This window comes from Psammomys obesus, unplaced genomic scaffold (genome assembly GCF_907164565.1).
Source record: "Psammomys obesus unplaced genomic scaffold, mPsaObe1.curated_primary_1811, whole genome shotgun sequence".
Classification (NCBI taxonomy): domain Eukaryota; kingdom Metazoa; phylum Chordata; class Mammalia; order Rodentia; family Muridae; genus Psammomys; species Psammomys obesus.
The window spans coordinates 1,722,119-1,741,348 of NW_026585690.1; the positions used below are offsets into that span (position 1 = coordinate 1,722,119).

The 19,230-nt window shown below is 40.3% G+C and overlaps 1 protein-coding gene across 1 annotated transcript in view; it reads left to right on the top strand.

Moving 5' to 3' along the window:
* The first annotated feature begins 593 nt into the window (after positions 1–593).
* The window catches only part of Btc (betacellulin), a 41,478-nt gene continuing 22,841 nt past the window's right edge, over positions 594–19,230 (top strand). The window contains exon 1 of the mRNA XM_055595347.1: positions 594–931. Coding sequence (XP_055451322.1) covers positions 868–931 — 64 coding nt within the window. The 5' untranslated portion in view covers positions 594–867. The remainder of the gene's footprint in view (positions 932–19,230) is intronic.

A 19,230-nucleotide genomic window follows, 5' to 3' on the forward strand; every position in this document is an offset into this window, starting at 1 on the left:
CTTAGTTGATTTTTTTAGCAAGCTAGTTTCTGAGCTAAAATTGTGCTGTGTGGGCCAGGCTGACGCTGAGAACTTGCTATCCTTCTGCTGGGATTACAGGCACAGCCAGCTGATACATGAAATTTCTAAAGTAGATCGTGGTAAGCTAAAAAACCCGAATAATTAATAAATTAATAGAAGACACTGAAAACTGAGACACTACCTTTAAGAGTGCTACCCACAATGACCCTTGAAAAACTGTGTTAACTGTCAAACGCCCGAGTTTGTTGGGGGTTTTCTTTTTCTTCTCTTTTCTTCTGTGAGCTTGGCTCTTGTCTCCTTGGCTCTAGCCCTGAGCCAGAAGGAGTGTTTCAGAAATGGTTGGCTCTGGATTTTTCCCTCAGAGGACTCATGAGTTGAGGCCACATTCTACCACTCTTCTGGGCCAAGTTTACCTTGTTTACTCTTCCAGTGGGAGAGAAATAAACAGTCAGGTGCGTCCCAGCAGGGGGAGTGGGTGAGCTGGCTTCATGGCCCTCTGAGTATGTCCTCGCATGAGGGAGGGTATGGGTGTGGGGCAGCTGGGTGGGAGCAGCAGCGTGCAGTGCAGGCTACCAGCACCGACTGGTGTGCCTCTCCGGGGGTGTGTGCAAAGGCTCCAGGATAAATAGGAGGCTCCCAGCTCTCGGGCAACGCTGGAGCCCTCTGGCTGCCCGCCCCGGGTGTTTCCCTGCCCTGTAGCCAGGCTGCCTGCTGCTTAAGTTTCGCTTCCTCCTGGCTCAGGGATTAGTTTCCAAGCACCCTCTCGGTGCCGGTGGCCCGGGAAGGGAACGAAGAAGGAGCAGGGAGACTCGTCCAGGGGCTGTCCTGCCCAGCACAGCAGGGTTGATGGACTCGGCCGTCCCGGGCAGCAGTGTCAGCAACCTGCCGCTGTTCCTGGCCCTTGCCCTGGGTAAGTGTCCATTACGAGAGAGCTACAGATCAGGAGGAAAGACAGGGTGCTGGAGTCGGGTGAACCTTGATTGGAAGAGTGAAAAAACGAAGAAGTTAAGGTCCCGCCTTTGGCTTGCACCTGCTGGAGGCTTCCCTGGGTGCGCGCAAGGCCGGGTGGCGGTAAGACCCTGCTGGCCCACTGGGCTGAGGCTCAGGTGGCATGGCCAGCATGGAGTGCCAGGAGCAGAGGAGGGAGGTGCTGGCAGAGACACAGGAGGTGCTCAGCAGAAGGTGGGTGAGGTGGGAGGAGAACCCCAAAGGCAGAAGCAGGGAATCTGCACTGAAAAGGATACCAGCAGGAGGCAGAGGAGGGAACTCCTTTCATGTATGGGCTGGAGAGCAACATGCCCCTCTCTCTCTCTCTCTCTCTCTCTCTCTCTCTCTCTCTCTCTGTGTGACTCTGTCTCTCTCTGTGTGTCTGTCTGTCTCTGTCTCTCTCTCTCTCCGTGTTCCTGTTTTCCAGGAATGTGTGAGAGACAGGGCTGCTGTTGAGGCTAACAGCGGTTTAGGGATCATTATACACACATATGTTTCTCTTTCTCCTTTTTCTTTCTTCCATTTGAGAGTAGCTGGAGCTGGGAGGGAAAAGCGCCTCTTTTGAGATGTTTATGTGGCTCTCCCACTTAGGAAGAGGAATCAAAGAGAAATGAAAAAAGTACCAAACTGCCTCACTTGGGACCTGTTGTTTCCTATTTGAAGAAGTCACCAAAGGGAATATTTCTCTTCATTTGGAAAGTTATGGCCAGTAGGTTGAGAACCGCTGGATGTGACATCCACAGGAGAGAAGAGTGGAGAGGCCGGCCCCCAGGGGCCAGTGCTCAGGAAGGAGAGCTGGAGCTTTAGGTGGCATCCGCCCTCTGGGGAGGGGATGAGAGGACAGCCTACTGGGAAAGCCCAACCATCTCAAGACCTCTGCTTCCAGGTCCCTGAGGGCTCTGGAAGGGAAGGGTGTTTTCTAGCCTTAGATGGAATCTAAGGAGGATGGAGACATTGGGAGAGATGTCACTGTGCTATCACATGTTCTTTTCTTTTCAAACCTGTGAAAAGGGGTGAGGTTGTCTTTCACGGTGGAAAAACAGATTAATACAAGTGCAAATTTCATCTGGCTGTGTCTCCAGAATGGGAAAGTAAGATAAAGTGGTTGTCAACCTGCTGGCAGGTGGATTGAATGTGAGACCCAGGTTCAAGAGGAAGGACTGGCTCAGCCTGCAGTGGAAGCAGCCCATATTAGTCTAGCATAGAGAGATGTGGACCAGGAACAGTGACGCACCAGAGAAGAAGGTGTAGAGGAAGCACTGGTGTCATCATTAGCATCGCTTGAATGCAACCGGCCCTGCCATCCTCTACTTGTTAGGATAGCCAAACCCTTCATTGTGCTACAGTGAACAAGATGCTAAAATGTATAGGAAGTGCCAGAAGAGTGTTCAAGAGACTCTTAGATGTGATTCCCGCACTTACATTGAGTTAGGAATGCTAACATCGAGCTTATGTTGAGTTGGGAATGCCAGACTGGTAATACAAAACCATTAGGGAGAAGTTCAGATGAGCAGAGAAGGGAGAACTCCACGGTGAATATGGAATGGCGAGGAGCTGCAGAGAGGATATGTGGGTTCTTAGAGGACCTGAAAGAGGAGAGGAAGTCAGGGTAAGAGTAGATAAGGCAAAGACATTCATCAGAGGGAGGCTGATTCAGTGGTAATTCTGTATTGAAAAAAAAAAGTAATTAGATTGAGATAAAACATAAACAGATTTCAACGAACCAAAAAGACAAGTCAAATTAAAATATTTGATCAGAAATCAATAAGCAGTTAAGCAGGCTCAATTACAAGTCATGAACGGAGGGTGTAAACAATGAATCAGATAAAGCTGGCATTAGGGTGCAGTGTGGGAGGAGAAGGGACAATGGGCTAAATGGCTTGATTGTCTTGAGAGTATGAGTTAAGCATGAGCTATGTTTCTGAGCCAGAAGGAGAGTCAGGAAAGAAATGATCTTTCAGGGCTGATAGACATTCCCCCCTTTCCTATCACAGTCTAGTCCATATCCTCAGCATGTCAAAAGGAAAAAAGAAATCTCTAAGCCGGTGATACAGTACACCCACGGAAACCTAAATGAGCATCCTTCTTGATGACTGATGCCTTAGGAGACTGGACCATCTCTAGATCCCTATATGCCTGCAAAGCGCCAAAGGATGTAATTTGTTGGCATCACTGTTTCCATTAAGTGTTCCTACTTCTATCACACAGACACACACAAAGTCCCATTCCTAATTTGAACCATATGTTATTTTATTTTTGCAATGTGATGTGCTGTGATATCACGTGTGACAGTGGAAAGAACACTGTCCCTGAGCAGATGGGACACCTGGTTCCACTCCGCTCCTCTGTGACTCGGATACCTGTAAGTTACACATTTCTTGACATTGCTTTCCTCAGTTTAAAATGAGGAGGTGCTATGTTTCCATCCTCACATTCTTCACCCAAAAATAAGCAAAGTAACATATGATCAGTTAGGAATAACACATGTGTTTTAAGTGTAGATACATTTACACTTAAAGGACAGTGGGCAGTCAGTAGATTGTACAAGGTTATTATCATTCTGATATACAGAAAAACTCTGTGATGTTCCCTTTAGGAATTTTATGAAGGAAAAACTGAGTTGGGGATGGAATAAAAGAGGTATAACACAAAACAATTAGTTTTATATAGTACACAAAAATTGAACACATTATAAATCTGTATGTGTAAATACGTATTATATATGTACTTAGTATCCTTTATACACATCGATTTGGTTTTATTTTACTAAAACTATCCCAGCTCATTTTTATAGAGTCCGTGGAAATCTTGGCTTTGGTTTCTTCTCTGTATTCTCTTGTTTTTCAAATTCAGCTCTTAATAAACATCTAAATCCAGTGGTTGAAAGGGGCACCATTCAAGTAGAGACATTGAATACTGACTTTAAAAAAATATATTTATGTACTTTACATCCCAAATGCACCCCCTTCCTTCTCTTTTCCTGGTCCTACTTCCTTCCCTCTTTGCCCTCTCCCCTCTGTACTGTCTTCCCCTGCCCCCTTGTATTGTGTTTGAGAAATGAGCCTGATGGGATTAGTCCCATCTTTTAGAATTACAGGAGATAAGATGTTGTCAGACTTATGTCCTGTATAATTCTTTGAATGGCAAGGAAGCCAACCCATGAGTTCTCACTTGCCAAAAAAAAAAAGGAAACACCCTGAAGTGATTTCCTGCCAGACCCTGTTTGCATTTGCTCACTATGTAAAGGCAGGCCATGAGAACCTAAGCGAGACTCTTGCTAACCTCAGTGCTCACACGTCAAACTGAAGAGGAAAGTCATCTGACTGAAAAGAGTATGCTTGCTAAGGCTAATGACTGTGTGTTAGGAAAAAAAAAATCTCAGCAGCTTAGGTGAGTCTTTAGTGATGAGAATTTAAAGAAATAAAGAGAACATTTTCTTAGATGGTTGGACAGAGATGGGGTATTTAATCAGAATTTATATCAATTAAGCAGTCATCTACTTTGATTATCTGCTGTTCAAGTCAACTGACCATGAAATACCTTCGTTAATTCTTTACATTTTTGAAGGGTATGTAGATTGTTATTTACTGATCTGTGGGCTGGCTGCTGAACTACAGAATGAGTTTGCCAAGTGCGGCAGTGTTCACATTTAATTTTATGTTTGAAAGTGTGGCATGAATCGTGTCAAGGAATGACTTGCTAATAGAACATTTTCATCTTTTCAAAATTCTGAGTTTATTATTTAGCCTTATTTGCTCGTGATGGGTTGAATAAAGGGTGCCTGACATAAAACAGGAGTTCAAAATAATTAGTTAAATGTGCTCACAGCTGTTGGGAAGCATGCATCCATTAAAAAGACAACAAGCTGAATAAATCTTTTGATTTTATGTTGCAAAACAGTGGCCTGGAGGTCAGAGATGCTGAAGGACACACGTCTTCATCCCTTGCTGTGTGGGCCTTGTGCTGCAGGTGTAAAAGAGCCTTCAATCATTTCTTCTAGTTCGTGTTGAAGATTCACACTTACTCTATGTGTCTTATAGGTTTAGTTCCAGGGAAGATTCGATTGGCTAAAAAAAAAAAAATCTTTTAAAAAGAAGTGTTTGGAGATTTGCAATATACCTTGATGTCCAGCATGTTCGAGGCCCTGGGTTGAATATCTAACATCAAGGAAAGAAAAAGAAGTGATTCTGTGGGGTAGGGAATGACAGTGGGCTTAAGACAGTCTCCTGTGGTTCATCAAAAGAGTTCTTTGAATGTCAGATAATTTATTTCTTGTTTGACTAGAGCAGTGATTTTCACCAGTAGTGAGTCATAAAATTGTTATATTCATGTGATAGTCAATAGAAGAAAAATTAACAAAATACAGCTTTGGTAGCCTTTGTGGACACTGAAATAGATTTGCTTTCGAGGCTACAGCTCTTGGTCTTGCTAGTGCTGGAGAATTCTTCATTTATTCTATATCACACACTAAGACAGTAGAGGCAGCAATAGCCTCGTTTTAAGCACAGGACATGCAATCCTTTATCCTCTCTTCTTTGGAGAAACTTCATGGTCCAAGCTTGTCCAGAGAAGGAGTGGATCCAGGACAGAACCACCAGAAGTGAGACTAAAGGACGATCACAGAGCAGAATGAAGACATTTGGGAGGACTTGGACTTCACTTCCTCCTGTGTACCTTCTTAGTGCTCTGCCGCCTGGGCTTCTGGTGGACACGGCATGAGGCTGTGTGCTTAGATCTCTGCTTGGCCTTTAGCATGGAATTGCAACATGGCTACTCTTTACACCTTGGGGGGGGTCTTTATAAAAATCATCTCTACACCTAGTATCTCATCTGGTCTTCAGCAAAAAAGTGATAGCACACCAGTATTGCTGTACAGGACAGGCGCTGGTCTAAAAGACCGTTAACTTATAAAAGTTAATCTATAAAACATTTCCACCTAGTACAGGGGCTGGATGCCATTATTATCCCCATTATAGAGGAGGGGTATAGCTATGCACATCATGTAATGAGCCCATGTTTCTGACTTTATTGAGTAGGACTTTTAAAGTGTAAAGTGAGTACCTGAGTCCTAGTAGTTAAGCAGTTACTGCTGGATGGGACAGGTAAGATGCTAAAGGCCAGGGATGCACGTTGCATTAACATGAAAAAACTGACATGCTATATTCTTGGTTTATAAACAAAACAAAACAAAACAAAACAAAACAAAACATTGAAGTTCATCATAGATGTCTCCTCATCTTCAGCTTGTTGCCTCCCTGTGTGTTTCTGTCATCTTTGGCTATCTCATGTGTTTGGAAAATTCTGGCTCTTCAATCCACACAGGTAACCTGCCTGCACATGACTCTGTCCTGGGCTTTCCTGGTTGGTAGTGCTAATTTGTAACCGATGTTTACTCTGGTCTGTGACTAGCATCACTCTAGAGATTCTAGTCTGATCTACACTTAAATAAACCTGAACATACAGGGATAACTCCTATACTTTCCCTGGTCTGTATTCAGCCATGACACCCACATGTTCCTGGGGGCAGTTGGGGAATGACATTGTTTTATACTATTCTAGATGAGATCCACCTGCCTGTTGCTGAGAATAGGTGAAAAGATCTACTCTGTTCTGGACTATTAGCGGAGTTACAAAGTAGACTCAGACAGACCATTGGCTTTAACCCCTGGTGCTGAGAAATGCTGAATCTGGCACCTTGGTGACTTCAACCTCCCCATTCTTAGCACCCTTATTTACAAAAGCCGACAGGCACAAAACCAAGGCTATTGCATGGATAACCTTCACCACTGTGTGAAATACCTACAATGATTCCAAACAATAAATTTCAGATACGCATAATCTATTATACCAGACAATAGGACATCACAGAAGAAGTCATTATGACCATATCTTCTTAATATTTCTGTTGCAATTATGAGTCTGGCTTCCTGATTATAATCAGAATTTATTGATGAAAAAAATATTTTTGTCTACATGTTTCAAGTTTCTGATCCTGCAGGTAATCAAATAGGCAACAGATAAAGATCCCCCAAAGGACTTTGCTTTGCCTGATTTTGTAAGGAAAATGTTCAACTTAAATTTGTAAAAGTGAAATGCATATCTACCCTCTGAATATGAAATACCTCCATAGGTTCTTTTTTTAACCTGCCAATTCTGATCCTGATTTTATGTAGTTAAGAGCTTCACAGCACTGTATGACATTGACGCGAGGCACAAAGTCATTCTGCTTTAGCTGAATGTATTTAAAAAGTAATTTTGATGTTTGAAGTCATTGCATCACAATGAGATTGTCTCAATTTATTTGAATTACAGAAATAATTGCTTCAATTAAAAAGGAATGGAACTGTCACTTTGGGGGAATTCGTGGTGATGCAATGTCAAAATTTATTTCTGAATATCAGAAAAAATGGAAATGACGTTATTTAAAAATTTTTAACAGAAAACTCTAGATTCTTTAGGGAACCATTCATAATATTAAGTTGTTCAATCACTGGTTTACAACAGAGATAATCATTTAACTTTTCCACATCTCATTCTCTGACATACTCAAAAAAAATCATCATCATAATTACTTAGGGACATGGGATCATTCTGAGGACAGTATAGCATAATAAGGAAAATATTTTACCAGAATAATTGGAAAACAAGTGTCCAGAACAGCACTAACATTCAACTTTGTGAATATATCAATAACTTTCAAAATATTTCATAGTTATAATTTTAAAACTAGAAATGGAATCATTACATTCATTAAGCCAAGTGAAGTGATGGATTTTACATTTTGAGCAAAGGAAAAGGAAATTGCTACCCTCTGGAGAAAAAAATAAGCAAGGACTCTTTGTCCACAACCACAACAGAGATCTTTTCCGAGTGTTGTGCACTTATATCTGAGTGCCCAGAGTAATGTGTCTATGTAGGAAGTATGCAGTAAACACTTGCTGAGCAAATGAATGTGAATTAGTCCAGGAAGTCTTCCTAGACAGTATCTTCTCATGGTATGCAACAAGTGTTTGATATAAACTTTACACTATAACACACACACACACACGAGAGAGAGAGAGAGAGAGAGAGAGAGAGAGAGAGAGAGAGATTGAGAGCTTTGATCACCAACATTTAGAAAGCCTGCACTTGCTCGGATAATCTTTGTAGTTATATCTTTAGATTTGCTAAAAATGACTTATTTTTTCTAGATAGTTTTTTTTAACCAAAAAATGGCATCAGAATTTGATCTCTGAGTGAGATGAACTGGCAAAATTTGACATGTTCCTGGAGTTTAACAACCTGTCAGTTTACCCCAAAGTAGGACTCTTGTATATGGTGCAGTGCTTGGGGCAAACAACAACAAAAAAAAACACTATTGTTATTTATAAAGCATAATCACAATGAGAAAGATATAAATTGATTTTAATTTTGCAATTTTACTGTTTTAAAGTATACCTACTATTACTTTGAAGTATGTTTATGACTATTAGGTATCAACGAACCAAAGAGAATAACGATTGTGTCCTAAAAGAAGTTTATAATGTTTTGTTAAAATGCTCAATCACAAGTGAAAGAGTATAGACTGATTTAATTACATGACACAGGTTAAGTACGAGCCTCGTAGCAGGAGAATTTAAGGGCTGAGTGATTGAGAGAATCCGCCAATGGAGTAGAGACTGGAGGCAGTCCTTCCATGGAGGCAATCCTTCCATGACGGTGGTGGGGGGCGTACATAGGAAAGACTGAGCGGTGGAAAGATGAATAGCTGCTATCTTTCATGTGTGAGATACTCAGTTAGTTGTGTATTGTATCGAGGGAAATGCTGACTACAGAAGGAGTGGCTCTCTAAATAAAGCCTGTTATCGGGACACCGGATTCTTGCCACAGTGCCCTCTCTTTAGGGTTCCTAGTAACCGGAGACAAGTGATTTTGTAACTCAAAGTCATGTTTTTAATGACAAGTGAGACTCTAAGCTATTTTACGGTTTCTTTACATCTTGGATTTGTTAAAATGTCGAGGAAAAATGTACTCTGCCTTTTGCCTTTTGTACAGTGATGGGCTGCCTCACCTTAATCAGAGGTCTGGACCAGTGCTCTTGGGTCCAGTGCTCTGGACCCAAGGTTCTTTTCCTTGTTTTATGTTTTTTGTAGACATGGTCTCATTAAAGAACTCAGGCTAGCCTCGAACTAGTCCTCCCACCTCAGACTCCTGAATGCTGAGATTACAGGCATACATCACCATGCCCAACTTCCCTGGTCTCCAACTACTCACCTACTCACCGCTAGGCTTTATGAACTCGGGGATTGCTCACAACTTGAAGGTAGCATCAAGCCCATCTTGCAGTAAAAATAGAATCTTTTAAGAGAGACTATTGTTTTAATAATCAATAGAATTAACATTTTAATGATTATGATGTAGTGACGTGTTTAAGTGTTTAAGAAAATTGATTCATGACCCTGAGAGAGAGAGAGAGAGAGAGAGAAAGAGAGAGAGAGAGACAAAATAAAGTGTGTTTTATTCTTTTTCTCCAAAGTTCATCTTATTGTATGGAGGCTCTGTATCATCCAGGGACACCATTTTTTTTTCTCTAACTGATGTCTTATGCTTTCTCAAGGATGTAATAACAATGGATAAAGGTCCTGGGTTGGTGTACTCAGTCGATGGTAACATGGTTAACATAGTGTTTTAAGAGTGATCTTAGTGTACAGAAGAGCAGATGAGAAATGAGTCAAAGGCCAGAGAAAACTCTGCTGATCAAAAGCTTGGCTGCGAGAAGAGAGGAAAATTTGTAAATATTAGGGCATCATCAGGTATATTGACAGGTCGCAGATACATACAGGAGTAGAAACAAAGATTACAGACTGCCCCAAAACCGACAGTGTGTACTGAGAAGGTGTGTGGTACCATATTGGGCAGAGGGCACTTTTGCTGCAGGGCTGTTGTCTGCTTTTGAGACACGTGATGCCTGATCAGGGTCTGAAGCCATGGAGGCCAACTGGAAGTGAGGGCTGTGGGATTCAGCCTCAGCTGTTTTCCCAGGGAAAGTGAAATGTACACAACATCATGCCTCATCCCTGGCCTATTAGGCTCTTCTTTAGTGTGATCCAGGGACCCTGCATTTTATAAGGGCTTTCTAGGAGAACAATGTTTCTTTATAGAGTAAATGTATGTATTACACCTTTCGGGAGATGGAACTTAATTTCTTTTTTTTTTTTTAAACTTAATTTCTTGACAGCTTTCAGTGGAGACCTTATTTAGTGACTTGTTTTCAAAGAATAGGCCAACAACCCTCATGGAGAGGTTCTGCTTGTTTTCAAGATAGACGATATCCCATTCCGTGTAAAATATATCACATTGTCTTTACTCATTTATATGTTGATGGACATTGACACTGTATCCATGTTTGGACATATACTACTGCTCTAGTGATAATGGGGGAAACAGTTACCTCACAGAACTATTGATTTCAATGTATTTGCATATATACCCATGAAAGGGATTGCTGTGTTTTCATGAGTAAAGTAGTCAAAACCAGAACCAGGAATGATGGCTCATCAACTCGGAAGCTGAGACAGGAGGATTACTTTCAGTTTAAGGCCAACCAGGGCTACTAGTAAGACCCAGTCTCAAACAAACAAAAAATAAAAACAAAATATTTAAAAAAAAAACCATAGAAACAGAAAGTATGCTGGTGCTTTTTACAGCGGAGGTGGTTGAGAAATGAAGTATTTCTCTAAGGGTGCTAGGATTCAGTTATGCAATCTGGTAATCCTAGAGACCCATCACAGAGTGAATGTAGAACTTGACACCGCTGTACCAGGTACTTAAAACATTTGCTGAATTCCTAACATGTAACAGAGTGTGAAAAGGGGGGATATAATGACTGTATAGTGGGGAAGGCCGGTGTGACCACCTCAACCAAGAAACCCAGGTTAACACACCCCATGCTGTCATTCAGATGGTATGGCTTCTCTCATAGATTATAATGTGAAGAATGACTCAACAATGTATTCTTTCCAATAATTACCACCACAGCTGAGTTGTGTAAAAACAGCAGACAACTCAAAAATCGGGGAACAATCTAGAGAGATATTCAATATTTCCATGAGGTTATGAACACCAAGGAAAGCCAGGCCTGTAACAGGGCAGAGGGCACTAAGAACCTTGACTCAGAAAGACAAGAACAAGAACCGGAATAGTTCTCATACATGTGTCATGGTAATGTGACCGGGTTACATTGGAAGCCACTCAAAATGAGACAAAGATATACTGTTAACACTTAAGGCCTTGCAGGTTTTCTCTAAATATGAAATTTCAACATAAAATATTCTCCTTAAAAAGAGACTCCAGTTTGAACAACTACTTGTTTAAAGGAATAGGGCTGGAAGTATAAACGAATCGTTCCACTGATTGTAATTTTTCTAGCACTGTGCTGGGCACATACTACATCCTGGCAGCTATTTGTCCCGTAATTAAGTCCATGGGTGTTTTGTGACATTAGATGACACTGGAGGAAAGAGGATAGAGGCAAAAATCATGGAGACAGAAGGAAGGATGGATGTTCCCAATGGTGAAATTAGAAGTGGGGTGAGGGAACTTTGTTTGATGAATATATATATATATATATATATAAAATCTCAATTTTACAAACTGAAAAATAATTCTAGCTATGGCTGCTGATAAGGTTTTCAAAATAATTTGAATGTATTTTATGATATTGAATTATATTTTTAGAAGGAAAGATTCTTTTATGTTATATTTCTTTTATCACAACAAGGAAGAACGGGGTGAGGGGAAATGAGAGAAATGAAGCAATGTTGGTGTCATCATACTCATGAGAGAAAACAAGACACCAAACCTTAACAATAGTGTCTTTAAAGTCCCAGAGTTCTTTAAATAAGTCTGAGTAAGCCAATTCTCTTTAGCACTCATCTATTATTATCTTTATCAGTAAAACTGTTTATAAATACTAAAAATAAAAAGAAAGAAAAACACATTAAGAGTATATTCCAAGTGAAAGGAACATGGAAAATAAGTTATACTGGGATCCTATAGAGAAACAATGTGTTAAGCTGGAGTGATATTAAAGAAAAAAATTTCAATTAAGAAGCAGGAAACAGAAATGAATCAGAGGCAATGATGTAGAAATGAGCTCTATGTGTGTTAGAGACGGTGGGCAAAGCTGTCTGGTTGGAGAAGAAATGATACAAAGAAAAAGTCTCAAGAATCAAGGGCCCCTTGACATGTGTGCTGTGACTGTGAAATAATTCAATTGATTTCCTTGGGTGACTTAGGAAAATAAAGACTCATTAACAGACACACCAAACACTTCTAGTTGCCTCTTTGAAATGCCTGCTCCCCACATCCTGAAGGACAGATTCAATATTAGGAGGCTGATTAGACTAGAAAACCACTCAATTCATGCATAACAGTGACAACTACTGTTGGGTAGGAATCAATGAGAAAGAACAAGGCTGTATTTTCAGTAGGCTTTTCTTTTTTAAGAAAATGAGGCTTACAATGATGTGTGCAATCTCACTCAATCTCTGCTCTATCTTTATCCCTGTACATCTTGTAGGCACGGAAAATTTGGGGTCAAAGTTTTTTGTGGGTGGGTTGTCCAGTCTAGTCCAGTCTCTATGACCCCTGCTACTAAGAATTTAAGCTAGAGACACCCACCAGATCCTCCCATGAGCCTACCCTGATTTAGGTCTCCAGCTTGTCACAGAGATACCCCTACCCATAGTTTCTCTTCTCTTTGCATGTCTTCTGTCCTCCCGCCCCCTCTCCCCAGCCTGATCTATACTCTTATTTCTCTCCACACGCTTTCTTTAACCCTGTTTCCTCTCTTCAACCACTTCTGCTATCTGTTCTGTTTCTACTTCTGAGTGATATTTAAGCATCCTCCCTTGGGTACTCCTTGTTGCTTATCTTCTTTGGATCTATGAACTGTAGTATGGTTATCCTGTACTATACGGCTAATATACCATTCCATGTGTGTGTTTCTGTGTCTGGTTACTTTACTCAGGATGATCTTTTCTAGTTCCATCCATTTGCCTGCAAATTTCATGATTTCCTTTTTTTTTTTTTTACGCTAAGTACTATTCCATTGTGTAAATGTACCACAATTTCTTTATCCATTCTTCAGTTGAGGGACATCTGGGTAGTTTCCAGTTTCTGGCTATTATAAATAAAGCTGCAATGAACACAGTTGAGCAAATGTCCTTGGTGTATGGTGGAACATCTTTCAGATATATGCCCAGGAGTGGTATAGCTATTCCCAATTTTATGAGAAAGCACCAGATTGATTTCCAAAGTGGTTGTACAAGTTTGCACTCCCACCAGCAATATCCTCCCCCTCTATCCTCCACACCCAAATTTTTGATCTTCTCTTTAAAACAAAACAAAAAGCATTAAGTTTGGTTTGTGACTCTTGAGAATGAAGTATGTCTTGAAGTATGGCTGATACACCTGTGTCACCCACTGAAGAAAATTGATTTCCCCTCTCACAAAAGCTGTTAGTTGCAAATAGTTTCTTGGGTAAAGGTGGAACTTTGTACCCACTTCTCTCTCTTTGTGTTGACATTTTGTCTGGCTTGAGCTTGTGTGGTTCTTGCATGTGCTGTTATTCTCTGTGAGTTCACATGTTCATCTGCCCTGTCTGGAAAATGCTGTTTCCTTGAAGGCATCCGCCACCTCTGGCTCTTACAATCTTTCTGCCTCCACTTCTGCATAGATCTCTGAACCTTGAGGAAGGAGTATCACATAGAGATCCCAGTTGGGGCTAAATGCTCCAAAGTTTCTTATTTATGTTTATTAGTTGTGTGTCCCTGTGTTAATTGTGATCTACTTCAAGAAGAAACTTCGCTGATGAAGGCTGAATGGTGCACTGCTATCTATGGCTATAGCAAATCATCAGGAGACTTTATTATTATTATTATTATTATTATTATTATTATTATTATTGTTATTGTTATTATTTGCTGCTATGTTCATTTACCAGAATGATAGTAGTAGGTTTCCCCTTAAGGTCCATAGCATCAGGATTTTGGCCTCATTATCGGTGTCAAGTATGGTTTCCATCTCATGGAGCAGGCCTTAAACCCAACCAAAAAGTGTTTGATTACTCCCATAACACCTATGACCCTAAGGTGTCTTATTATAGCTCAGAGATTGTGCTATTGCTGGATTCAGAAGCCAACTACACAATTCCTTCCTCCTGTGAACTTGGATAATCCTTCTTAAAAGTAAATTGTCATTTTTGTTGATTCCCTCTCTTCCTCTTTCTTAACTAATATGAACTTGAACTAATATAAATTCAGTGGGCCCAGCGATTTTTATTTAAAGTGATAGGATGCCTGACTATCTGGTCTGGTGTTATTTATAAAGGAATCAAATTAATCAAGTTTTGATAAGTGGTCATTTAAGAAACCAGATCAAGGTTTGCATGGGATTCAGGTTAGTCACCCATCACACATTCAGTAACAGTAAGGGTGAACCAGAAATGAGGTTGATTAACTTGCAAAGGCACTGCTGTGTGTCAATAGTTCTTCAGTACATGAGTTACACGTTACATGTAGTTTACATGTGACACGTTGTTTAATCACTTCCCATTCTGGGCTTTAGAAGCAACACTTTGGATAAATTTTATATGTTATACATGCTGTTATCTATCATTCCTAGTCTTCATTAGACACTAAGATATTGTAACAGAGTTTCATATTGGAGGAAGAAATGCTTACATTTTATTTTTTTATTTTGAACAAATGTGATGCATTTGTGAAGTCTCTGTTGGCTGTTTCTCTTTCTCCATGCCTCCCCCTCAGGCCCTTCGGATCTTTTCATTTGACTAGGAGGTTTCCGGGGTAAAATCATTTGAAAGAACTTGGAAACTCCACTTTATCTTGGAACACTTTTTCACTGAATCCTAAGGGATATCCTGCTACCTGTAGGGTTCTTGTGCTAGACCATAGAGCTTTTCCACTGTCTCCCTTGCCTCTTGGTCAGCTTCCCAGACACATAGGTTGCTCCACTTTGGACCTTCATTAAAATTCCACACCCCACAGCATAAGTCCTGAGGAAATTAGCACCCAGAAGAAGGAATTTTGTCATCGGGGAACTGGTGATGAACACGATGGGGTCAATACGTTTCTCATTCTTTCCGTTTTCCTGAAGTGTAGCTTAGATTTGGGGACTGTCTGAATTAGTTGTGTGACCTATCTGTTGGTGAACATAGCATCTGTGGGAATTCCTTTATTCCTGTATGATACAGTGAAGACAGATATTTTAGTGCCTCCTTTCTCTTTTCTGTTTCTTTTTCCAGCAATCTTATGGCCTTGGTATTGTAACTCCTTAATTTACGTCATGTCTCAGTCTATGTTCTAGGAAAGTTCTTCTGAGCTAATTTCTCTTCTAGGTTTGCTTTGAAAACAAGCTAAGTGATTGGAGCAGTATTTACAAGGGCAATAGTTTATACAACAGAAAAGGTGGAAAAGGAGTTAATTTTGTTTTCTAAAGAAGGGCACAAATACTAAATTTCACCCCTTCACGTTTTTTATCTTACTCAGGCACACACCCAGTGTTAAACAGCAGCACTACCCTGTCATTGTTTCCAGCTTCATGTTAACTATGACTTCTTTCTGGACATGGGAAACACTCAGTCCACACATTCCAGATTCTGTTTCTCCTCTTGGCAATGAAGATGCTACGGGGAAAGTCCTCCAGTGCTTACAATTTTTCTCCATGTATTGTTTAAACTGTAAGCAAACTTTATTGGCCATGCCTTTCGGGGTCCAGAAGAATGACTGTAATTCAGTTAATTGTTACTGAATGGTAGCAGCTCAGATTTGACCTTATCAACTATATTTGTGCCATTGACTCAACCACCAAGTCGTAAACCCCAGCTCACACAAATGGCGTGCTGACTCACAAAGCTATGCCAAGAACACAAAGACCCAACACATTAGAAGGGCTGCATACTGCTATTAATCAGACAAGACCTACTAACTTCAGACATCTAAAAAACGAAGCAAAACAAACAAAAACACTGGGAAGAAACAACACATGAAGATATCCTTACACAGTTTTTTTTCCCCATTAACTAAAAAACACACTGTAGTGATGCTGTGTATTTTGTTGTTACTATATTAAACATTTTACGTACCAGTGAAATCACATTAAAAATGTAGAAGTTAGTATTAATTTACTATTTATTAGAGTGAGGATATAGCTTTCTATAAAAGTGAAAAGCATTTACCATAGTCAAAATTTACAATTTCTCTCCCCCTGTTTGTCTAAGCACATAGCTAAAAATCCCTGCCATGACATGTGAGTTAGACACTCAGTAAGAACTCAGAAGCTCTGTGGTTAGTAATAATCACAACCACAAATCTATCAATGAAAATGCGGGGCTAGAATTCAAGTCCTGCTCCATCTGATCTTTTCCTGGTGCTCAGTGCTATTTCCCTTTAATATAAACGAAGCCCCAGAGGCTTGAGTATAAAAGAGTCTTCTTGTTCCTAATGGGACCTGGAGTGTGGTTCAGATCTTAAAATTGGTCTGATAGAAGAAATTTTGAATGTAGTAGATAAGCAGAAGGCCTTCAGTGTATCTAAGAAGCCTTCAGTCATTAAGCTAGAGATAAATGAACATCTTGTGATAATATAATTGTTTTTAAAAATGCAAAACGTTCTTGGCTTTAAAAATGGAAAATTTGGCTCAGAGATGAGGCAAATACAACGTCCATGCTATTTAAGTTGGTCACATACGATCATTTTAAATAGTTGATCCAGCTGGCTTGCTCCTTACCTCAGCACCAGCACTGCCTTTGAGACTGTGTGTCATAGGCCTGTCAGGCTGCCTTCTTCTGAATGCTTGTATTGTTCACACTGACTTCATTGCCCATGCTGACTGATGGGGATAAGACTTTAATACGTTCTGTAATTTTTTTAACTTGACGATCTCACAGGGCATTAACGTATGTGGGCTTAGACTTAACTGAAGGAGGGCTGGATTTCTTCTCCCTCTTTTCTTGAATTTTATGAGCAAAATTGATATGTAAAAACTAACTCCAGAAATAAGAACTCAACTTCTATCTACTTAACAAGTGTAACTAACAATGTACCTTTGTTTTATTCTATTTTTACTGTTTTCTTTTTGTAAACCTGAGAAATTCTGTAAGTCATGTGAAGTAGAATATTTCATAGGCTCAATAAAAGAATACAAATGCAAAAGAAAAAAGTTGTGAATGCTTTGACAGTTAAAACTTTATACAATGAATTTAAAAAGGAGTAAGTATTAAAGAAAGCTACCTGCCTGATGAAATACAAATGATGAAGCAAATGAGAACAAAAAGAAGAGAAACATACTCATCTAGACATTGATTCTCAGAAACATAGAATTTAGTAGATGTGTTTTATTGTAGGCAGAATAAAACTCCAGTATTTACTGTGTCAGCCCAGAATGGCTGATAGACGATAGGTTTGCATTACTAGAATTATTGGGGGCTGATAACCCCACTCCTGTCTGTCTTTTTAAGACCATGTTGGGTGGTACTTTGCTTTTAGAAGATGACAAGGCTTTTGACTTTTAATAAGATGTGCTTGAAGGAGCATATGTTAACTTTATAAGAGAAAGTGCCATAGGAAAACTTGATAGCCAGATAGAAATATTCCATAATCTTTTGTGGGAAAGAGAAATACTTATTTTAGGTGAATTCTGAAGAGAAAGAGCAAGAAAAACGAGTTGTAAAGACAGAGGCAATTGCAGAGGTGTAGAGAAAGGTGCTTCAGAGATAGGTTTGAATGAATGAATGACTGTGATGGGTAGCATGTATGAATGGTCTTAAGATTGACATGACTTAGGGCAACTGGATCCCACCACTGAAAATTTTTTAATTCTTTATTAATTACACTTTATTCACTTTGTATCCCCCCTGTGGTTCCCACCCTCCTCCCGTCCCAATCCCTCCCTTCTACCCTCTGCATGCATGCTTCTCCCCAAATCCACTGATAGGGGAGGTCTTCTTTTCCTTCCTTCTGCTCCTAGTCAATTAGGTCTCATCAGGAGTGGCTGCATTGTCTTCTTCTGTGACCTCGTAATGCTGCTTTCCCCTCAGGGGGCGGTAATTAAAGAGTAGGCCAATCAGTTCATGTCAGAGACAGTCCCTGTTCCTATTACAATGGAACCCACTTGGATACTGAACTGCTATGGGCTACATCTGTGCAGGGGTCTTAGGTTATCTCCATGCATAGTTCTTGGTTGGACTATAAGTCTCAGGAAAGACCCCTCTGCTCAGATTTTTTTGGTTCTGTTGCTCTCCTTGTGGAGTTCCTGTCCTCTCCAGATCTTACTGTTTCCCACTTCTTTCATAAGATTCCCTGCACTCTGCCCAAAGGTTGACCATTAGTTTCAGCATCTTCACTGATAGTCTGCAGGACAGAGCCTTTTAGAGGTCCTCTGTGTCAGGCTCCTGACTTGTTCGCTCTTTTCTCCTTCTTCTGGTGTCCATCCTCTTTGCCTTTCTGGATAGGAACTGAGTATTTTAGTAAGAGTACTCCCTCTTGATTAGTTTCTTTAGGTGTACAGATTTTAGGGGGGAAGAGCCTTGAACTCATTGGCACAGGAGACAACTTCCTGAACATAACACCAACAGCACAGGCTCTAAGAGCAACAATCAATAAATGGGACCTCATTAAACTGAAAAGCTTCTGTAAAGCAAAGGACACTGTTGTCAGAATAAAACGATAGCCTACAGATTGGGAAAGGGTCTTCACTAACCCTATATTTGACAGAGGACTAATATCCAGTATATATAAAGAACTAAAGAAGTTAAACAGCAAAAATTCAAGTAATCCAATTAAAGAAATGGAGTACAGAGCTAAACAAAGAATTCTCAATAGAGGAATATCAAATGGCAGAGAAACACTTAAAGAAATGCTCAACGTCATTAGCCATCAGGGAAATGCAAATCAAAACGACCCTGAGATTTCACCTTATACCCATCAGAATGGTCAAGATAAAAAACTCAAGTGACAACACATACTAGAGAGGTTGTGGAGAAAGGAGAACCCTCCTCCACTGCTGATGGGAATGTAAACTTGTACAACCACTCTGGAAAGCAATCTGGCACTTTCTCAGACAACTAGGAATAGCGCTTCCTCAAGATCCAGCTGTACCACTCCTAGGCATATATCCAAAAGAGGCTCAAGTACACAAAAAGGACATTTGCTCAACCATGTT